This window comes from Fusarium venenatum (genome assembly GCF_020744135.1).
Source record: "Fusarium venenatum strain MPI-CAGE-CH-0201 chromosome Unknown EDB82scaffold_2, whole genome shotgun sequence".
Taxonomy (NCBI): domain Eukaryota; kingdom Fungi; phylum Ascomycota; class Sordariomycetes; order Hypocreales; family Nectriaceae; genus Fusarium; species Fusarium venenatum.
The window spans coordinates 2,536,861-2,552,372 of NW_027072130.1; the positions used below are offsets into that span (position 1 = coordinate 2,536,861).

Consider the following 15,512-nt stretch of genomic DNA (forward strand, 5'->3'; position numbering starts at 1 on the left):
CTGCTGGCATTCCGAAGCCCGCTGACTTATCCAAATACCCACTCATGGATGGATGTGATAGAACTCCAATTGACGACCCTCCGAAGTCTTGGCAACTTTGTTTTAGAGAATCTTCTCAGTTACGTTTCGTGCTTGGCCTCCGATGCCACGGCCACATTGATAGGAGTCGCTCTGTAAAGACATGTATCATGACGGTTTCGAAGTACCCTGCATTCTGCATTACCCAAAGAGATCGACTCTGCGTTGGAAGCTTTAGAGTTTAAGATGGCCTGCAGGGATCGCCGCTGGCGTGTAAAACGCTGCAGAAGGGTAAAACGCTGCAGAAGGGTAAATTTAAGTGTGATTAAAATTGGAAAGAAGCATCGTCAATTGTGCCCCTTCCATAATACTATACCAGAAACAAGGTCGTTAAGAAAAGGAGCTCGCGATAACTATCTCAGGGTGTGATAAGAATTCTTACGATATAACTTTTGTGCACTTACTTCCATTTCAGGCTCGCACATCATCAACGTAGCCATCCTCACTCAGACCTCAAACTTCAATGGGTTAAGCCTCTCTCAATAAAAAACAACAAGTACATAATACGCCACGTGGAGCAAATAGCTTGGTCCCTGAGAAGAACGTGATATTTGTAGGGCATGTTATCCCCTTTTCTTCCTGTATTATCATTGATGTTTGTTTATAAGATACCTCCTGGGATGTTGTTTGTAAACATGGGCCTGGCATAATCTCTCCCTCTCAAAGTCATGAGCACCTAACAAAGGACAGTTCACCCCCATTGGCTGATATTCTGTATTTATTGCCATAGCTATTCGTTAAGCGGCCAAATAGATCAACATTTCACATGTTTGGTCATTGAGGTCAAGGAATCAAGAGTGTTATGTTATGTACCTATGGTACTGATGAAATTCGTTTGCATGCCTAGAGTAGTTGTGTTCTACCAGCAGGTTGCTATCAGATTGCATTTGCAAATAGCAAACAACTATCCGCACCTCTAGATTATTTGGTGATAAATGATCTAGGGAATGTCCTTCTTTGCTTTAGATCTACCAGTTTAGAGTAGTAATATTCGTGTCATTCGTAGATGCTCTGGTTGTCTTTACCTGCCTATGAGAAGTTTGCATCTTTAACAAGTGCCCACACGTCTGCGCAATCCAATAGGGAATGTTATCAATTACATAGATAAAGCTGCAAGGCCAGGGGAAAAGTCACTACCAGACTTTGGAAGCCGAGAATCATCAAATAGGTATCTGTGGATGCGGATAACTCATTTCTTCTATGACCAGTGGAGTCGGTGTTCATCATTGCAGCTGGATAAACAGTATTGACATCAACTGCGAAATCCAGCGGACATACCACTCACTTTTACGCGCGGTATCTGCAGCCGTATTTATGTCAACCATAGCTCATGGGTATTACATGCAAGTCCCCACCTCGAATCAAGGTTTGACATCAAGTGCATTTGACACCGACCGCATTAACGTCATCGGTACAGCTCTCCATCGACGATGGCGTCGCAGATTAAGAAAAATCAAGGACGAACTGTAAATGAAGCCTGAAAGCAATTATCTCCTTTGAATAGTGCATATTGCTTTTCATAAATGCCACTATTGCCCATAGCTCCTTAATATTATCAGGTGCCCAATATTACAAGAAAAGCCGTGGAATGAGTTCATCATGACGCCAGTCAACTCGAATCCTTTCTTTTTGACGGAATCCCATTCTCATCATGATGGAACATTAGCCCAAATCTTTTGACGTTAGCGTATATTCTCGCAAGATAGACCCATCCTGTGGCGCCCGCCATGGGGAATTCCTCCTGCCACTGTAGTCCATCACGTCGGGCTGGGACAACCCCTGGAGAAGGTAGGTTTTAGCGCGTGGCAGCGGTCCGTCTTTAGGTGCCCATTGCCTTTGCCATGCTCTGAGCCTGGTTTCCATGCTAGATTACCAGGTAGATGCGTGAACCGCCACACATCAGCGTTCCATCCAAAACTATCACCAACATATTCAGCCTCATCTTGTTTTTCCCTCTGCTTCGTCACTGCTACTTGTCCGTGTTTCTCGGGGCCTTTTCCTGTCTTACACACGACTTACGCAGGCCTAGACTGTTGCTTAACAAGATTCGTTCATCTCTATTCTTGCATCGCCGTCGAGTTCGCCTGGCAACTTAGTTTTTAACCCCGCACCCAGCCATCTGTATCTTGCTCGACTCTACGGATACGAATACATGTGGGATCGAATTAATCGCTGAATCAATTCTTTACCCTTCTTTATTCATTTACGGCCAGGCCCTTGCTTTCGGGTGCGTACATAGCCTTGATTACACCATCAACACTGGATATTTTGCATCCAGGTTCCAGAATAATTTATTCTAACTATAACCTTTCCTCAGTCGACCGATTTTAAAGTCCCAACAACGCCACTACATTTCATCACTACCGTTTGGAACCTTGGCTGCCCAACTGTCCGTCAGGGCAATTGAACTCGCTTGAGTAGTATCCGTCATATTGTACAACGGACAAATCCACCCGCCTCGTGTCACCCGGAACAGACGAAACAAATCAGACACATTGCGAAAGGCTTTATTGCAGATACGGAACGTTATCAGGACATCAAACTTATTTGCCGTCCCTGGGATTCTACAGTCTTCTTCCTTAATAACAAGGAGAGTCCCGGTTGTTGCAGTACTAGGGACGTTCTAAAAGCCTAGACCGCCCGCTGCTTGACTCTTTTAGCCCCGACATAATCGCACCATCTGCTTCCCCTCCATCGCTCCTTCTTGTACCCGTCTAATCGATCGCGTCCCGTCTCCCGATCGAGAGCTCCCCGCGGTCCTGTCAGGATACCTATCTCGATCCTTGCGCCGCCCAGAATTTACACCGAGCACATCTCACATTCAAAACCTCCAAGTCTTTCCAAGACACAACTCTTACCGCCATACCTTACCTCATTACCATCAACGTACCGTAATACTCGATGTCCGCCTCCGACTCGGTTCCGGCCACACCGGAGGACTGGAAAGACCTCTCGACGCCCGGATCTCCTGGCTCTGAAGATTCGTCTGAACCCAGCACGCCACTCGAGTCTCCCAATCATGACAGTCCCCATGAGCCCCCTCGAAGGGTCCCGTCCCTACGGTCCGTTTCTGATCCTCGCAATATGAATCCGAACTCGACTGCGATGGGAGTTTTGGGCATGGCCAGACGTCCCGTGCAAACATCCTCCAGTTTTGCTGGAAACAGTAGTGCTTCGGTAGAAAATAGTATTATGGCCAAGGCGCGGGCACTGCATCAGCAACGCCTGCAAAAAGGCAACCCAGCATCACCTGTTGGGCAGTCACCAACATCCAGCGTATCGACCGGATTTCCTGGCAACCTACGAATGCCCCCGAACATGCAAAGACCACAGGCTCCACACGTTAACTCGGCCCCTGCGATCACAAAGCCTTCTCTAAGCGCCAGAAGGGCCAATTTGGGCATGAAGCTGTCCGATATGGGGGGACCCGGCCCTACCGCAACCACGGGTAAGAAGCGTGGACCTCCTGGAAAACTATCGGACATCACAGGTGACGCACCAAGTAATGAAGAATCGAACGGGACAGGAGGTGGCCACGGGTCGAAAATGGACGACTTCAAGAAATATATCGATACGGAGAAAGGATGGGTCACATTTGATGGCGCTGCCACCATCACACGCACGGGAGTCAACTTTGCCAACGGCCAGACCTTCAGCATATCCCTCGATGAAGTGGAAGTATTGACCGAGCTGGGCAAGGGAAACTATGGAACAGTCTACAAGGTTAAGCATGCCAAGAGAAGTCTTCCGCGGTTTGGACAAGGCTTATCAAGAAAGCCGCCCCCTGTCCAGTATTCGCAGTCGGACCCTTTACCAGTCAGGCCGATCGAAGACTCAACTAACGGCCAATCAAACTCGGGTGATGGCACCACAGGTACGGTTATGGCAATGAAGGAAATGCGGCTGGAACTCGATGACGCCAAGTTCACAACTATTCTGAAGGAGCTCGTCATATTACACGAGTGTATTTCGCCCTACATCATTGACTTTTACGGTGCTTTCTTCCAGGAGGGTGCTGTCTACATGTGCATTGAGTATATGGATGGAGGTTCCATTGATAAGCTATATGCTGGAGGAATTCCCGAAAACGTGTTGCGGAAGATCACCTATTCCACAGTGATGGGTCTGAAGTCGCTGAAGGACGAGCACAGTATTATTCACCGCGATGTCAAGCCAACAAACATTCTAGTCAACACACGAGGCCAAGTCAAGATCTGCGATTTCGGCGTCAGTGGCAATCTGGTCGCCAGTATAGCCCGAACCAACATCGGCTGTCAGAGCTACATGGCACCCGAAAGAATTTCAGGCGGTGGATACGCACAAGCAGGAAACTCCGATGGATCTTACAGTGTCCAGAGTGACGTCTGGAGTCTGGGCCTAACGGTTATCGAGTGTGCCAAGGGTGCATACCCTTACCCGCCAGAGGTGTCCTCTACCATTTTCAGTCAACTAAGTGTAAGTCGGCCCTCTTTTTGCCGGCGATGTGAATGCGGTTTATTAACGTAGAACAGGCTATTGTCGAGGGCGAACCACCTGCTATGCCTGAGGAGGGCTACTCGGATACAGCCACGGATTTTGTCAGGAGCTGTCTTCACAAGATTCCCAAACAGCGACCAACCTACGCAATGCTGTTGAAGCACCCCTGGCTTATTGATTTCACAAAACCCCAGACCATCGCAGAAGAAGCTGAGGATGGTGATGAGGCTGACAAGATGGCGGAAGCTGTCGGTAAAATTGCTCTCAACTCCACAACGGAGGACGCAGAAGTGGCCGACTGGGTAAACGGTGTGTTGCAGAAGGAGAGGGACGGTTTGAAGGTGGATGGTCCTCTAAGGCCTGCATTACACACCGCTCCGCTCGACAGCGTCAGTCCTATATCAAGCCCGAATGACGCCTAGGGGCCGAAATTTGGGGACGAATGAATCCTGTATTCTTCTCAGAGGCTGGCTGGACGCGACAATCAGTCAACAGAGCAGGTATCTAGTTGGCTACAAAACCAAGAAATTTACAGGCACCTGTCAAATTGATGCGATGGCTGCTATCAATGAGTCCTTTCTTACCACGAGACGGTACATTACGAAGTCTTTCGATCAGCATGTGTTATCTATACCGTTTTGATCGGTCTTTTCTGCGACTTCTTTCTTTTGAGAACACCCCTGTATACGCTTTAGGATGGCTTTAGACGAACCTGGATCGGATTTTGGCTTGTATTACGGAAGAACAAAACTAGGCAAGGACTCTTGGGAGATGCATCAGGACAGCATTTTGGTTTTTCAAGCATGTACACGACGGACGAAAACGAAGGTGGTGGAGCGAGGTAGGATAAAGAGACGGTTATGAAGGCGACTTCAGACTTCAATCGTTGACGGAAAGTCAAGACAAGGAAGGCGAGTATCAAGGAAGGGGCTGAACGAACAATCAACGAAATCACGATATTCGCATGCCGGCTTTGCTTCATTTTATGCTTTAGCAACGTATCGGCGGCAACAATATCATCTAACTTTGTGTTGAATATGAAGCACAGGCGATGTGAGCTTGTGAAACATTGAATCAACAAAACAACGTGGAGGTAGGTTAGTTGGAGTTGCAAAAGTGTAGGGGACAATTTGTATATCGAGACGAGATATAATTTGAAAATACTTGTATTACTGCAGTATCATATATTCATAACTATTACGCGATTGACGAACAAGCCTCTCGTAGATCTCGTCGTAACTTTCGCTTCAACATTTTCGAAGCATTCAATGCTTCCCACCAAAAGGTTTCATGTGTACAAGCCTGCCAAACACAACAGGCCAGTGACTAGATCAAATATGAACAGACAAAATCAAGCTGTCGAAAACACTTGAGCCGCCGCATTTGCGGGCATTGCAGTTGGCCGGCTAGATGACAATTGGGTTCTGCAAAATTGACGTTGAACTTTCTCGAGTTCCTGATTAACGCCTTGCCAACGCCCCCCTCCAAAACCGATCGCTTAAATAAGTCCTAAGTGGCAATTTTTGAGTGATAGTTTAAGAGTAGTCGTCCTTCACACGGCGTCCCTCGTAACCGTTGGTGCTGCGAACGCTGCGTCTGCGACGCCATGAGCGACCGCTGTAACCGCCGCTGGAGCCCTTGTCACCACGCATGCCGAGGCAGAAGAGAACGGTGGCGATGAAAAGAGCAGCCCAGGAGGCCCAAGCAAAACCAAAGGCGTAGCGACCGATTGAGGCCGAACGACCCGCACTCTTGAAAGCGTTGCGGGCGAGAACCCAAGTAGCACTGCGCCAAATTGTTAGTAAACAATAATCATTGGACTTGGGGAACGCGAGGGAACATACGTCATCAGGGACATAGCAACAGAGGAGCAGAACAGGGCGAACATGGACGCGAAGCCAGAGATGCCGGCGCCGAGACGGCCGCAGCAGGCAATGAAGCCGGTGAAAAAGGCAATGGTCTCGAAGAACAGGGTGATGAGGATGAAGACCCAGCCGAACCTCCAGAGGAAGAACTGGCGGTTGGAGGTAGTGTCGCCGGCGCGACCGCCGACGAGCGAGCTGGGCGCATTGCGAGGGTTAGAGTCCCAAGCTCGACCGATGACAGGAGCAGCGCGAGCACCATCGCAGTCGTTGTTCCCGGCGCCACAAATATAAAAGAAGTTCCATTGCGTAGTGTCACGAGCCCCAGTGATATCGCTCGTGTCGGCGCGGAGGAAATACGTCTTGTCAAATGGAGTGGTTGAAGTCAGTCCAGACAGAACAATGAACCAAAGGAGGAGCAGTGAAACTGCCATGAGGACCAGGCCTGCAAGGCCAAGAGGTGCGTCTACAGCATGTTAGTCTACGATTGCCGAGATGATGTGATGAAAAGCAAAGCAGCAGTGAGAATAGTCTTCGCTCCTAGGCTTGGCGCCAAATCACGAACATGATGGGAGAACTTACTCTTCGCCATGATGATACTTGGTGGTTTCAATCACGGAAAACTCAGTTGTTGAATGCACTGTCGCCCAAAAAAAAAATAAGTAGTAGGGATTAATTTGTTGTGATGGAGCCTGGGAATTGGGTGTTGTCACGCCCAGGATCACTGTCAGGGGAGCCAAAGGCTGCAGCTAAAAAGGCCACTACTGTACTGTAATGGGATTATGCGTCGGGTGTTGTCTCGTGCGTCTGGCTCTCAACAAGGGGTCCAAACCAAGTCCTGTATTATACAGACCAGGTGGTGCGATAGGGTGACAAAGTGAATAATCTTATATCAAGGTCGAACAGAGATGGGAGGAGGGAACCAAGAGAAAAGGGAAACCTGAGACGGGGAGATTGACGATCCTTATGAACCTTGTTTAGCTCTTGTGGATGGTTTTCTTGTTTTTGTTTCTGGAGCTTTTTTTCTTAGCGTCTACTACGTACGGTAGTTTCTAGCTAAGTGCTAGGGGTGATGTGATGGACTGATGCTTGCTCGCTCGGGATACGGCCTGTCGCTGTGGAGTATGTCTCTGTCTTGGTCAAATTGTACGACGACGACAAAGATATTTTGTCTCCCTTTGGCGAAGAGAGACACCGAGTTTCTGGTAGAAAATGGGTAACAATGAGTTTCTAAGAGGATGGGAAGGAGAGGGAATAAGCGTAGTAGTCCTAGAAACAGCTTGTATTACGGCTTGGGTTCTTGCTTATGAACCCAAGCGACTCAACTTGGCCCTCATTCATACGTAAATTCACATTCATCCATCATTCATGGAGGGTGTTACGTAGGTACGGTACATACATTGCACATGCATGGTAGCCCCAAGGTACCTCTGCCTGTGGCTGCCGTTCCCTGGCCTCCATGGTATTCGGGCATTCAATCACCCAGATCCCAGGGCATCTTGATCCCGGATTTTCCATCCATCCATTACAGTCCAGTGACCCCCCCAAGCGGAGATTGGATGCCCAAGTTACAGCAGATGATGCTCTCTCGGCCCTCTACCATCTTCCAACGGGTCTAGCCTACAATCCAATCTCTCTCCCAAGCGGTCGCTAAAGAGATAGAGATAGACCAAGAAAAGTTCCGAGTGCACAGCAGCTCGGTTATGACGACACTTGGCAGTAATGGAGAAAATGAAAGTTAAGCACCAAAGCACCAATAACATCTTACCCAATGGGGAAAAGCTGCAACAACCATCTGTCCTCTGTTGGGGTTTAGCGCACGTCTCCTCTGATGTCATGAGTCACAAAAATGAATGATGCGACAGCGATCCTGGTGAAAAGGAAGTGATTGTCGATGATGAATGGGGCGACAACACTACGATCAGCCAAGACTCGCCAACCACGGGTCTCCTCAGTCTTTAGCTAATAGGTTTGTAAGTCCACTATACTGCGTTGTTTCGTGCTATGATGTGTTGTTGAGACAGGGCCTTTGCCGCCGACTTGCTCTTGACGGAACTTTCCAAGTAACTTCCGTTGCTTGTTACATGGGCATCGCTTATTTGGTGGGCATTTTTCGCATTTCAGCTCTCGGTTCTCTCGATCTGTGTCTTGGATTTGAATTAGTTTCAGCTAGCATCGTGTACTTATTATGCCATCGTGCAGTGAGTGGTAGTGAGCTAGCTGGTGTTACATACTTACCATCACTTGACAGCTGTTGTACATGAGGAATCTTGCAAGCTTTTACCACAACACTACTGAGCCACTCGTGAAACTGTAACGCCTATAGCACAACAACAAAAAATTCGTTTTATTATCGAAACACCATCAATTTGATCGAGATTACTAAGAGCCGCAATGCACAAAATATTCACATTCACATACGCCAGAGACGGTTGAGTCCATGACTGTTAATTGACTCTCGGGCTGCCTCCGTTAATCTTCGGCCCTGATTGACCGACGTCACCGTCAGCCGTCTCTCTTTGGCCCCACGGGATCGTCCAGGAGCAGAAACTCACTTTTGCTAACAACCATTGTCTTTTGTTGGTCTTGACGCATAGGATAGGTTGTCCCTCCTGACTATCACCACCCACGCCTGCTTGGATCCCATCGACCAACCAACTGATCGTCATTTCTAAAGTGCTCGTGCTTCCACCGGCTCGTTCCAGGCTTGTCTGGTTGCCTGGACGCCGGGATAAAGAATGCCGCCCAGTATGCGGCTCAAGGCCGTTCCGTCTTCCGGCATTCTATCCACCCTGTTCCGCTCCGGGGCCGGGCTAACGTCCGGTCGATGGTCATCTACACGTGCTGTTGGCCAACCTTCTCTCAAGCTCCTTACTCATCAACATCTCACGGAATCAGGATCTGATACTTTTGTCTCTTATGACATTGCCCACGCTGCTCAGGAGGACCTACGCTCTCGGTTTCTCCAATGGAAGGGTTTGGCCGATGAAGAGCAAAGGGGCCGAGTACCTCGTCCTCATCTTGTTTCTTTTGAGCCTACACCAACTCTTACCCTTGGACGTCGTCAACCGCCTCTGACTCCGGCTCAGACGTCCCGTTTTCAGGCGCCCCTTTCTGTTACTCTCCCTAGCCGGCGTAGCCCCGTCCCTGAGCGGACCTTTACTCCTGATGTTAGGCAAACCAGTCGTGGCGGTTTAACGACATACCACGGCCCGGGGCAGCTTGTGCTCTGGCCTGTGTTAGACATGCATTCACCATTGTTTGCCCATTACTCGGTTATGTCCTATGCGAGTCATCTCGAGGCTACCACACGTCGCCTTCTCGCCGATATATTCGGGTTGAAAACTTACACAACACGGGATGAACCTGGAGTTTGGGTCTACACCTCTGCTGGTCAGCCGGAGCGCAAGATAGCGGCTATGGGGGTCCATCATCGGCGACACGTCACAGCACTTGGTATCGCCGTGAACATAGATATTCCCGTGGAAGGGCCTGAGGATGTAAACCCTTGGGCCCGTTTTGTTCCATGTGGCCTTGAAGGCAAGCTCGTAACATCCGTGGCCGCCGAGTTGAGAGGGAGTGGTGATATGTCACGATTGAGTGATTGGGATATGGCATCTCTAGCAGCCAGATGGGCGAAGATTTTTGACGAGGGATTGGTGGATGACACGAAGAGGGATGTTTACGGCGAAGCCAGCACTGAGCTTCGCCGTGCTGCCATGTAGAAAATATGCCTTCGAGAGGACAATAGGTAACTATTAAAATGCCGATATTCACAGTTTAGACTTGCTGAAAAGGGCAAAAGAACTTGACTGATAATAGCATAAGCGATGAAACAAGCATATCAGCTATCATAGTTTGGACAGGTAGTTAGCCTAGCCACCATGAACGTGGGTGTCGAGTTGTTGTAATGTTCAATCTTAGGTCGTTTCCACCCTACATTCAACAATCACAAAATGGCCTCGTCGGCTCAGTGTAGTACGTTGAGAGAATAACACACCAAATAACATCTATTTAAAAAAAAAAAAAAAGGAGAGGAAAGCCCTTAAGAAAAGCTCCCCATGCTGGCCAACCGTCTGTTTGATCTTGGTTTATTTGCTTCTATTTAAGAAATTTGGATTGCGATTTGGTAACTACTGAAAGTTGAGGGTTTTATTTCTTCGACCACCCGGTTTGCCGATGAGTTTCTCACAGTCTAAACAATTGTACGCAAGATCTCATGGCTCAACATGATTTTAAGAGCATAAAAACAACATTTCTCTTACTCTGCAGTACGTTGAGAATCTTGGCCGTATTCCACCACATACAAAACAAGGACCAAAAATGATTCAACATTGTCGTAGGGTAGGTCGCTCTGAACGTTCAAATGATGGGACTTGAGACCTAATGACACCACCGATTATCCCTGCAATCGCTTAGAAAGCATTATCGTCTCGGCCTGATCCGATAAATATCGTTGACGATTAGACGTCTAGAACGCTGCATGTGCGACCAATCAAAGCTGAATATTCGATCAACAGCACCCTGTCAGAACAATCCAGGGACCTGCGATCGGCCATTATTTTTTATTGAATTTCTCGATTGTGATTCTATCCCGCTCCATGCCGCCAACGGCCTACACCTCTTCACAAAATGTTTTGCTTCGGTCCCTCCGGATTTCGTTCCTGCAATGTACCTAGTTTCTTGCATACCTACGTAACTACAGAGGTGCTTGATATACCCATTAATAACCCTATGCAAACGGGGTTTTGCCAAAACAGCGAAGCTCAACTTTATGACTCCGATACTGACCCACCCACCCGCCGGAAACTTCGATGCGACTACGCCCACTTCGGCATCAAGCAATTATATTTCACTCGTCTTTTTGATATATTAGCTTGATCCTGCCACTCTCTTGATCTTCTTTCCTCAGAGTCAACTTGTGATCGGTCGCGATTTACGCATCGCCATGGATGCTCTTGTGGCCTTGGAGTTGGAAAAGCTGGACGATGGCGTGCCATTCCGCGCCCGGCCACAACATGTTCACCACACTTGGGCGCGCACATTTTCGTCCCTCCCAGAACTATTTATTCAGCCTGAATCTCTGGCAGAAGTCGAAAAGGTTGTGAATTTGGCAAGGAAATGTCGCCGGCGTCTAGTGACGACTGGATGTGGCCACTCGCCTTCCAATATCACTTGCACATCCAGCTGGCTTATCAATCTAGACAACTTCAACAAGATTCTCTCAGTGAACAGAGAGACCGGCGTCGTTGCTATGGAAGGAGGAATAAGGCTATATGCTCTTTGCGGAGAGCTTGAGAAACACGGACTCACGATGCCCAACCTTGGGAGCATCAACGAGCAGTCTATCAGCGGCGCTATCTCCACAGGTACCCATGGTAGCAGTTTGCGTCACGGCCTCATGTCCGAGAACATTATCTCTCTCAAGTTGACACTGGCCAATGGAAAAACTGTCTCATGTTCTAAAGATAAAAAGACAGACCTTTTCAGGGCCGCTCTCCTTTCTCTTGGTGCTGTTGGTATCATCACAGAAGTCACTTTTCAAGCAGTTCCGTCTTTCACTCTGAAGTGGCAGCAAAGCGTGGACACAGACTACAAGATGTTCAAGTCTTGGAATGGTGATCTTTGGACACAGAGTGAATTCGTTAGGGTTTGGTGGTTTCCCTACACAAGACGTGCGGTCGTCTGGAACGCCGAAAAGACCGACGAGGAACTCCGTGACCCCCCTCAAAGTGGCTACGATGGCTCAATCGGTTACTATGTATACCACAACCTACTGTATGCCGCACAGTACGTTCCACGAATTTTACCCTGGGTCGAGTGGTTTGTCTTTGGGATGCAGTACGGCTTCCGCAATGGCACTACCTCATCAGCTGTTCAACCCAGTGGCAAGGCTCTACTCATGAACTGCCTATATTCTCAGTTTGTCAACGAGTGGGCCATTCCCCTTCGCAAGGGACCCGAGGCTCTTAGGCGCCTCAGCTCATGGATCAACCACTTGACACCCAACGACCCTGACTACGTTCCTCACAACATCCCCTTCTCTGCCGATGGCCTCTACGTACATGCACCTGTCGAGGTCCGTGTAAGCGACACTACACTCACATCCAACGTACGACCGTACCTTGACATCACTGTTGATGATGGACCGACCCTGTACCTCAACGCAACACTCTACCGGCCCTATCTGATGGATCCCCCGTGCCACGAGCGATACTACGAGGGATTTGAGTGGCTGATGAAGGATCTTGGAGGTCGACCTCACTGGGCTAAAAACTTCGAAACGTCACGGGCCGATATTGAATCATTTTACGGCAAAAATCTGGAAGCCTTCCGAGCAGTGCGCAGTGATGCTGATCCCCAGGGTATGTTTGTTGGACCTTGGCACCGGGAGAGAATCATGGAAGAGGGCGAAGGCCTTGAACTCGAAGAGGTCGAGATTCGACGAGAGAAGAACAACAGTGGAGGCTTGACAACATTTGGAGTTATTTGATGGTATTGTCAATCACGTAAAATGTCACAGAATAAATAGACAACCACTTGCCACATGGCCAATGCCAATAATCTTGAATTCAGGATGTTGATACGATCTGAAGTTCTGTATGATGAACAAAGCATGTCGAATCCACCACATCCTTGACGAAATAATGAATTATTAAAATTACAAATCAATCGCTTGTATTCGTTACATGTGAGCGTAGAGGTATAAAAAATGGCAAGTTAATGAGTTCTCTAGAATTGGCGCAACTCACACCAGTCAATGGTGAAGCTGTGCCATGCTTTGTCTTAGATCTGTCGGTAGCCTGACTTTTCGTCGATATGTCGGTAACGCTCACGCTCCTTGCGGTCCTTTAGTAGACAGGCAATGCATAGAACAAAGATAGCGTCGATGCCTTAGGAGAAGGTCAGACATCGCCTTTGAGACCAGAAGTAGTATAGGAACTTACCAACAAGACCAAAGAGAACAGTAAAGATACCATCGATATGCAGATTGGCAAAACTGGAGATGGACGTGGCACATCCACGTAGCAGAGCTGAACTAGCAGGGCTGGTACATATCGAGTCCATGACAAAGGCGGGCGATGTGCTGTTGTTGTAACCGCAGCATTGAAACTGTGAATCGCGGGTCAGTACACAGTATTATGTGGCTTTCTGGTGAAACGACGTACAGAGTTCTGGATTAGGCTCTGCACTTCCGGCTCCTGATCAATGTAGATGTCGAAAAACTGCTCCTTCATCCTCAATGTCATGACCCAGAGAAATACAGCCACACACATGGTGAATATCGAGCACACCGTCACCATGTATCCCGAAACCTTGAGAAAACTGCGAGCGGGCATGACAAGTCCCGGCAAGGTTGCGGCGAAAGTGACGAGAATAAATATGGCATTGACGATACCTGCAGTCAAAGGGAACCTCTGATACAACAGATTTCTCGTGACAGTCTCTCCATCGCCTGCCATGTCGTTCATTTGGCTCTTTACGACCAGCGAGAAAACCAGCTCCATCACACCCGATGCTAGAAAGAGAATATCGGCGCAGACCGTCGTGAGAAAGATTTTGTCGACCATGTTGACGATGTCGTGTTCGGTATGCGATAATTACGAGTAAATGAAATCGGTAGCGAAGAATCGATATGTATTTTTTTTTTCAGTGTTGTATTGAAAAGCTCTGCAAATCGTATTACTGGAAGATGCTGTTTCTAGACGGCCAGCGTCCGGGATATTGAGATCTCGTCAAGAGATGGAAATGAATGAATGAATGAAGGGAGCGGCCCCAAGAGATCAACCCTTGAGAAATGCTCAACGAATATGTTCAAAGAAAGAGAGGACTGGTTAACGCCGAAGCGAGCACGGAAAGAAGATCCGGCCGAAGAGAAAGTCGTATAGTATTAAAGAGAGTTGAAGATCAAAAGATGACGAATAACCACTATGAGAAAGCTGAACCAAACAAGAGAAACAGACCACCCCTTTGCCAAAGAGTCGCGAAGAAAGAGCAAACCGAGACCGTACCATGAAACTGGACGTCAACTCAAACGTCTCGGAAAACAGCTGATAACGGACAAATTCTCTACCAATTGACGTTTCAGGAGGTGGTTTTTGAGTCGCCAAAGTCAACGGTCCCCTTGTGCTGTGGCCCCTTGTTGGGGCGGTGGCCAATCAGAGACTCAAGATGCGTGGTTGAATACCCTCTTCGGGACACTGGCCGTTGGAGCCAAGAAACTTGAGACTCGGCAACAGGTGGCGAGCGTGGCTCAAGTTCATGGCAGAACCACTTGAAAGGAGTATAATTGCAAGAAAACTCGTGGCAGCAGACGCCCAAGTTATAATTCTCGGATGATTTATGGCGTGACTTTGTTTCTTTTCACAAGATCTGCGACGTCTCGAATCACTGACACGTTTCGACGCTGCCCTAGCTCAGGTTGTAGAAGAACTCTACACATCCATCTCTACGGATATAACGGTCAATCAGTCATTTCGGTAGTTGGAGAGAGGCTCAACTCCCTGAGGCTAGGGGATTTGAGGAAAGGTTCACTGAGGGATGCCTTCACTGTTGCAATGTGCGGGTGCAAACCCTAGCTTGCCGCTAGATCAGTCGAGCTTAATTCTGCTAAACATGGAGATAGAGAGCCAACCCCTTGAGGGATGGTGTTGTCATGCTAGTTGATTGACAATGAGCCACATATCATTTTGATATAGAATTGATATAAAACCATACCACCGCCATGCATCCATTGACTGTTGCTATGATTATTGCAGCTTATTTCTTCCCGGGGGTTCGCTTCATTATGCACCTTCCCTCCATGCTAACAGCATGTCCACTGACTACTACCCCTCTCTACAACACAGCAAGATCCGATAACCTGCTTCATCTTCGATTACGTGCAGAAGACATGTCATGAGAGCACTCTCATTTTTACTTGTCCTGCAGCTTCAACGTTAGAGCTAATCAGGCGAACCCTTACGTTACTACTGGGTGACATCGAGTTTTAGCAATGGAGGGTATCTAGGATGCTATGCTGTCATAGATCCTCTAGATGTGAGCGATCGAACGATCTCACGCTTTGATTCGGTCGTGTAGTGAGTGACTGTAGGG

General features: G+C 48.2%; 5 protein-coding genes across 5 annotated transcripts; 3 read left to right on the plus strand and 2 right to left on the minus strand.

Annotated features, from left to right (window-relative positions):
- The first annotated feature begins 2,580 nt into the window (after window positions 1-2,580).
- Window positions 2,581-5,111, plus strand: EDB82DRAFT_144015 (kinase-like domain-containing protein). The gene is made up of 2 exons (XM_025733733.2): window positions 2,581-4,533; window positions 4,590-5,111. The coding sequence occupies exons 1-2, from the start codon at window positions 2,980-2,982 to the stop codon at window positions 4,974-4,976; spliced, it is 1,941 nt and encodes a 646-aa protein (XP_025584609.1). The 5' UTR covers window positions 2,581-2,979; the 3' UTR covers window positions 4,977-5,111.
- A 701-nt stretch (window positions 5,112-5,812) lies between these two features.
- On the minus strand, window positions 5,813-7,318 carry EDB82DRAFT_144021 (SUR7/PalI family-domain-containing protein). Its single transcript, XM_025733734.2, has 3 exons — window positions 6,999-7,318; window positions 6,399-6,882; window positions 5,813-6,339 (listed from the first exon to the last, which is right to left on the minus strand). The coding sequence occupies exons 1-3, from the start codon at window positions 7,006-7,008 to the stop codon at window positions 6,090-6,092; spliced, it is 744 nt and encodes a 247-aa protein (XP_025584610.1). The 5' UTR covers window positions 7,009-7,318; the 3' UTR covers window positions 5,813-6,089.
- A 1,562-nt stretch (window positions 7,319-8,880) lies between these two features.
- EDB82DRAFT_144062 (uncharacterized protein) lies at window positions 8,881-10,391 on the plus strand. Its single transcript, XM_025733735.2, has 2 exons — window positions 8,881-9,018; window positions 9,094-10,391. Exon 2 carries the CDS (start codon window positions 9,155-9,157, stop codon window positions 10,139-10,141), a length of 987 nt encoding a protein of 328 aa, XP_025584611.1. The 5' UTR covers window positions 8,881-9,018; window positions 9,094-9,154; the 3' UTR covers window positions 10,142-10,391.
- Window positions 10,392-11,002: 611 nt separating this feature from the next.
- Window positions 11,003-12,954, plus strand: EDB82DRAFT_496381 (D-arabinono-1,4-lactone oxidase-domain-containing protein). Its single transcript, XM_025733736.2, has one exon. It carries the CDS (start codon window positions 11,365-11,367, stop codon window positions 12,907-12,909), a length of 1,545 nt encoding a protein of 514 aa, XP_025584612.1. The 5' UTR covers window positions 11,003-11,364; the 3' UTR covers window positions 12,910-12,954.
- Window positions 12,955-13,202: 248 nt separating this feature from the next.
- Window positions 13,203-13,987, minus strand: EDB82DRAFT_523532 (uncharacterized protein; the record flags this gene model as incomplete). The annotated part of the gene is made up of 3 exons (XM_025733737.1): window positions 13,203-13,309; window positions 13,364-13,529; window positions 13,586-13,987. The coding sequence occupies 3 exons, from the start codon at window positions 13,985-13,987 to the stop codon at window positions 13,203-13,205; spliced, it is 675 nt and encodes a 224-aa protein (XP_025584613.1).
- Between the last annotated feature and the right edge of the window lie 1,525 nt (window positions 13,988-15,512).

Coding starts and splice junctions, on each gene's coding strand:
- EDB82DRAFT_144015 (XM_025733733.2), top strand. CDS start 2,980: ATGTCCGCCTCCGACTCGGTTCCGGCCACACCGGAGGACTGGAAAGAC. Junction 4,534..4,589: donor CCATTTTCAGTCAACTAAGT/GTAAGTCGGCCC, acceptor AACGTAGAACAG/GCTATTGTCGAGGGCGAACC.
- EDB82DRAFT_144021 (XM_025733734.2), bottom strand. Junction 6,340..6,398: donor GTTGCTATGTCCCTGATGAC/GTATGTTCCCTC, acceptor AATTTGGCGCAG/TGCTACTTGGGTTCTCGCCC.
- EDB82DRAFT_144062 (XM_025733735.2), top strand. CDS start 9,155: ATGCCGCCCAGTATGCGGCTCAAGGCCGTTCCGTCTTCCGGCATTCTA.
- EDB82DRAFT_496381 (XM_025733736.2), top strand. CDS start 11,365: ATGGATGCTCTTGTGGCCTTGGAGTTGGAAAAGCTGGACGATGGCGTG.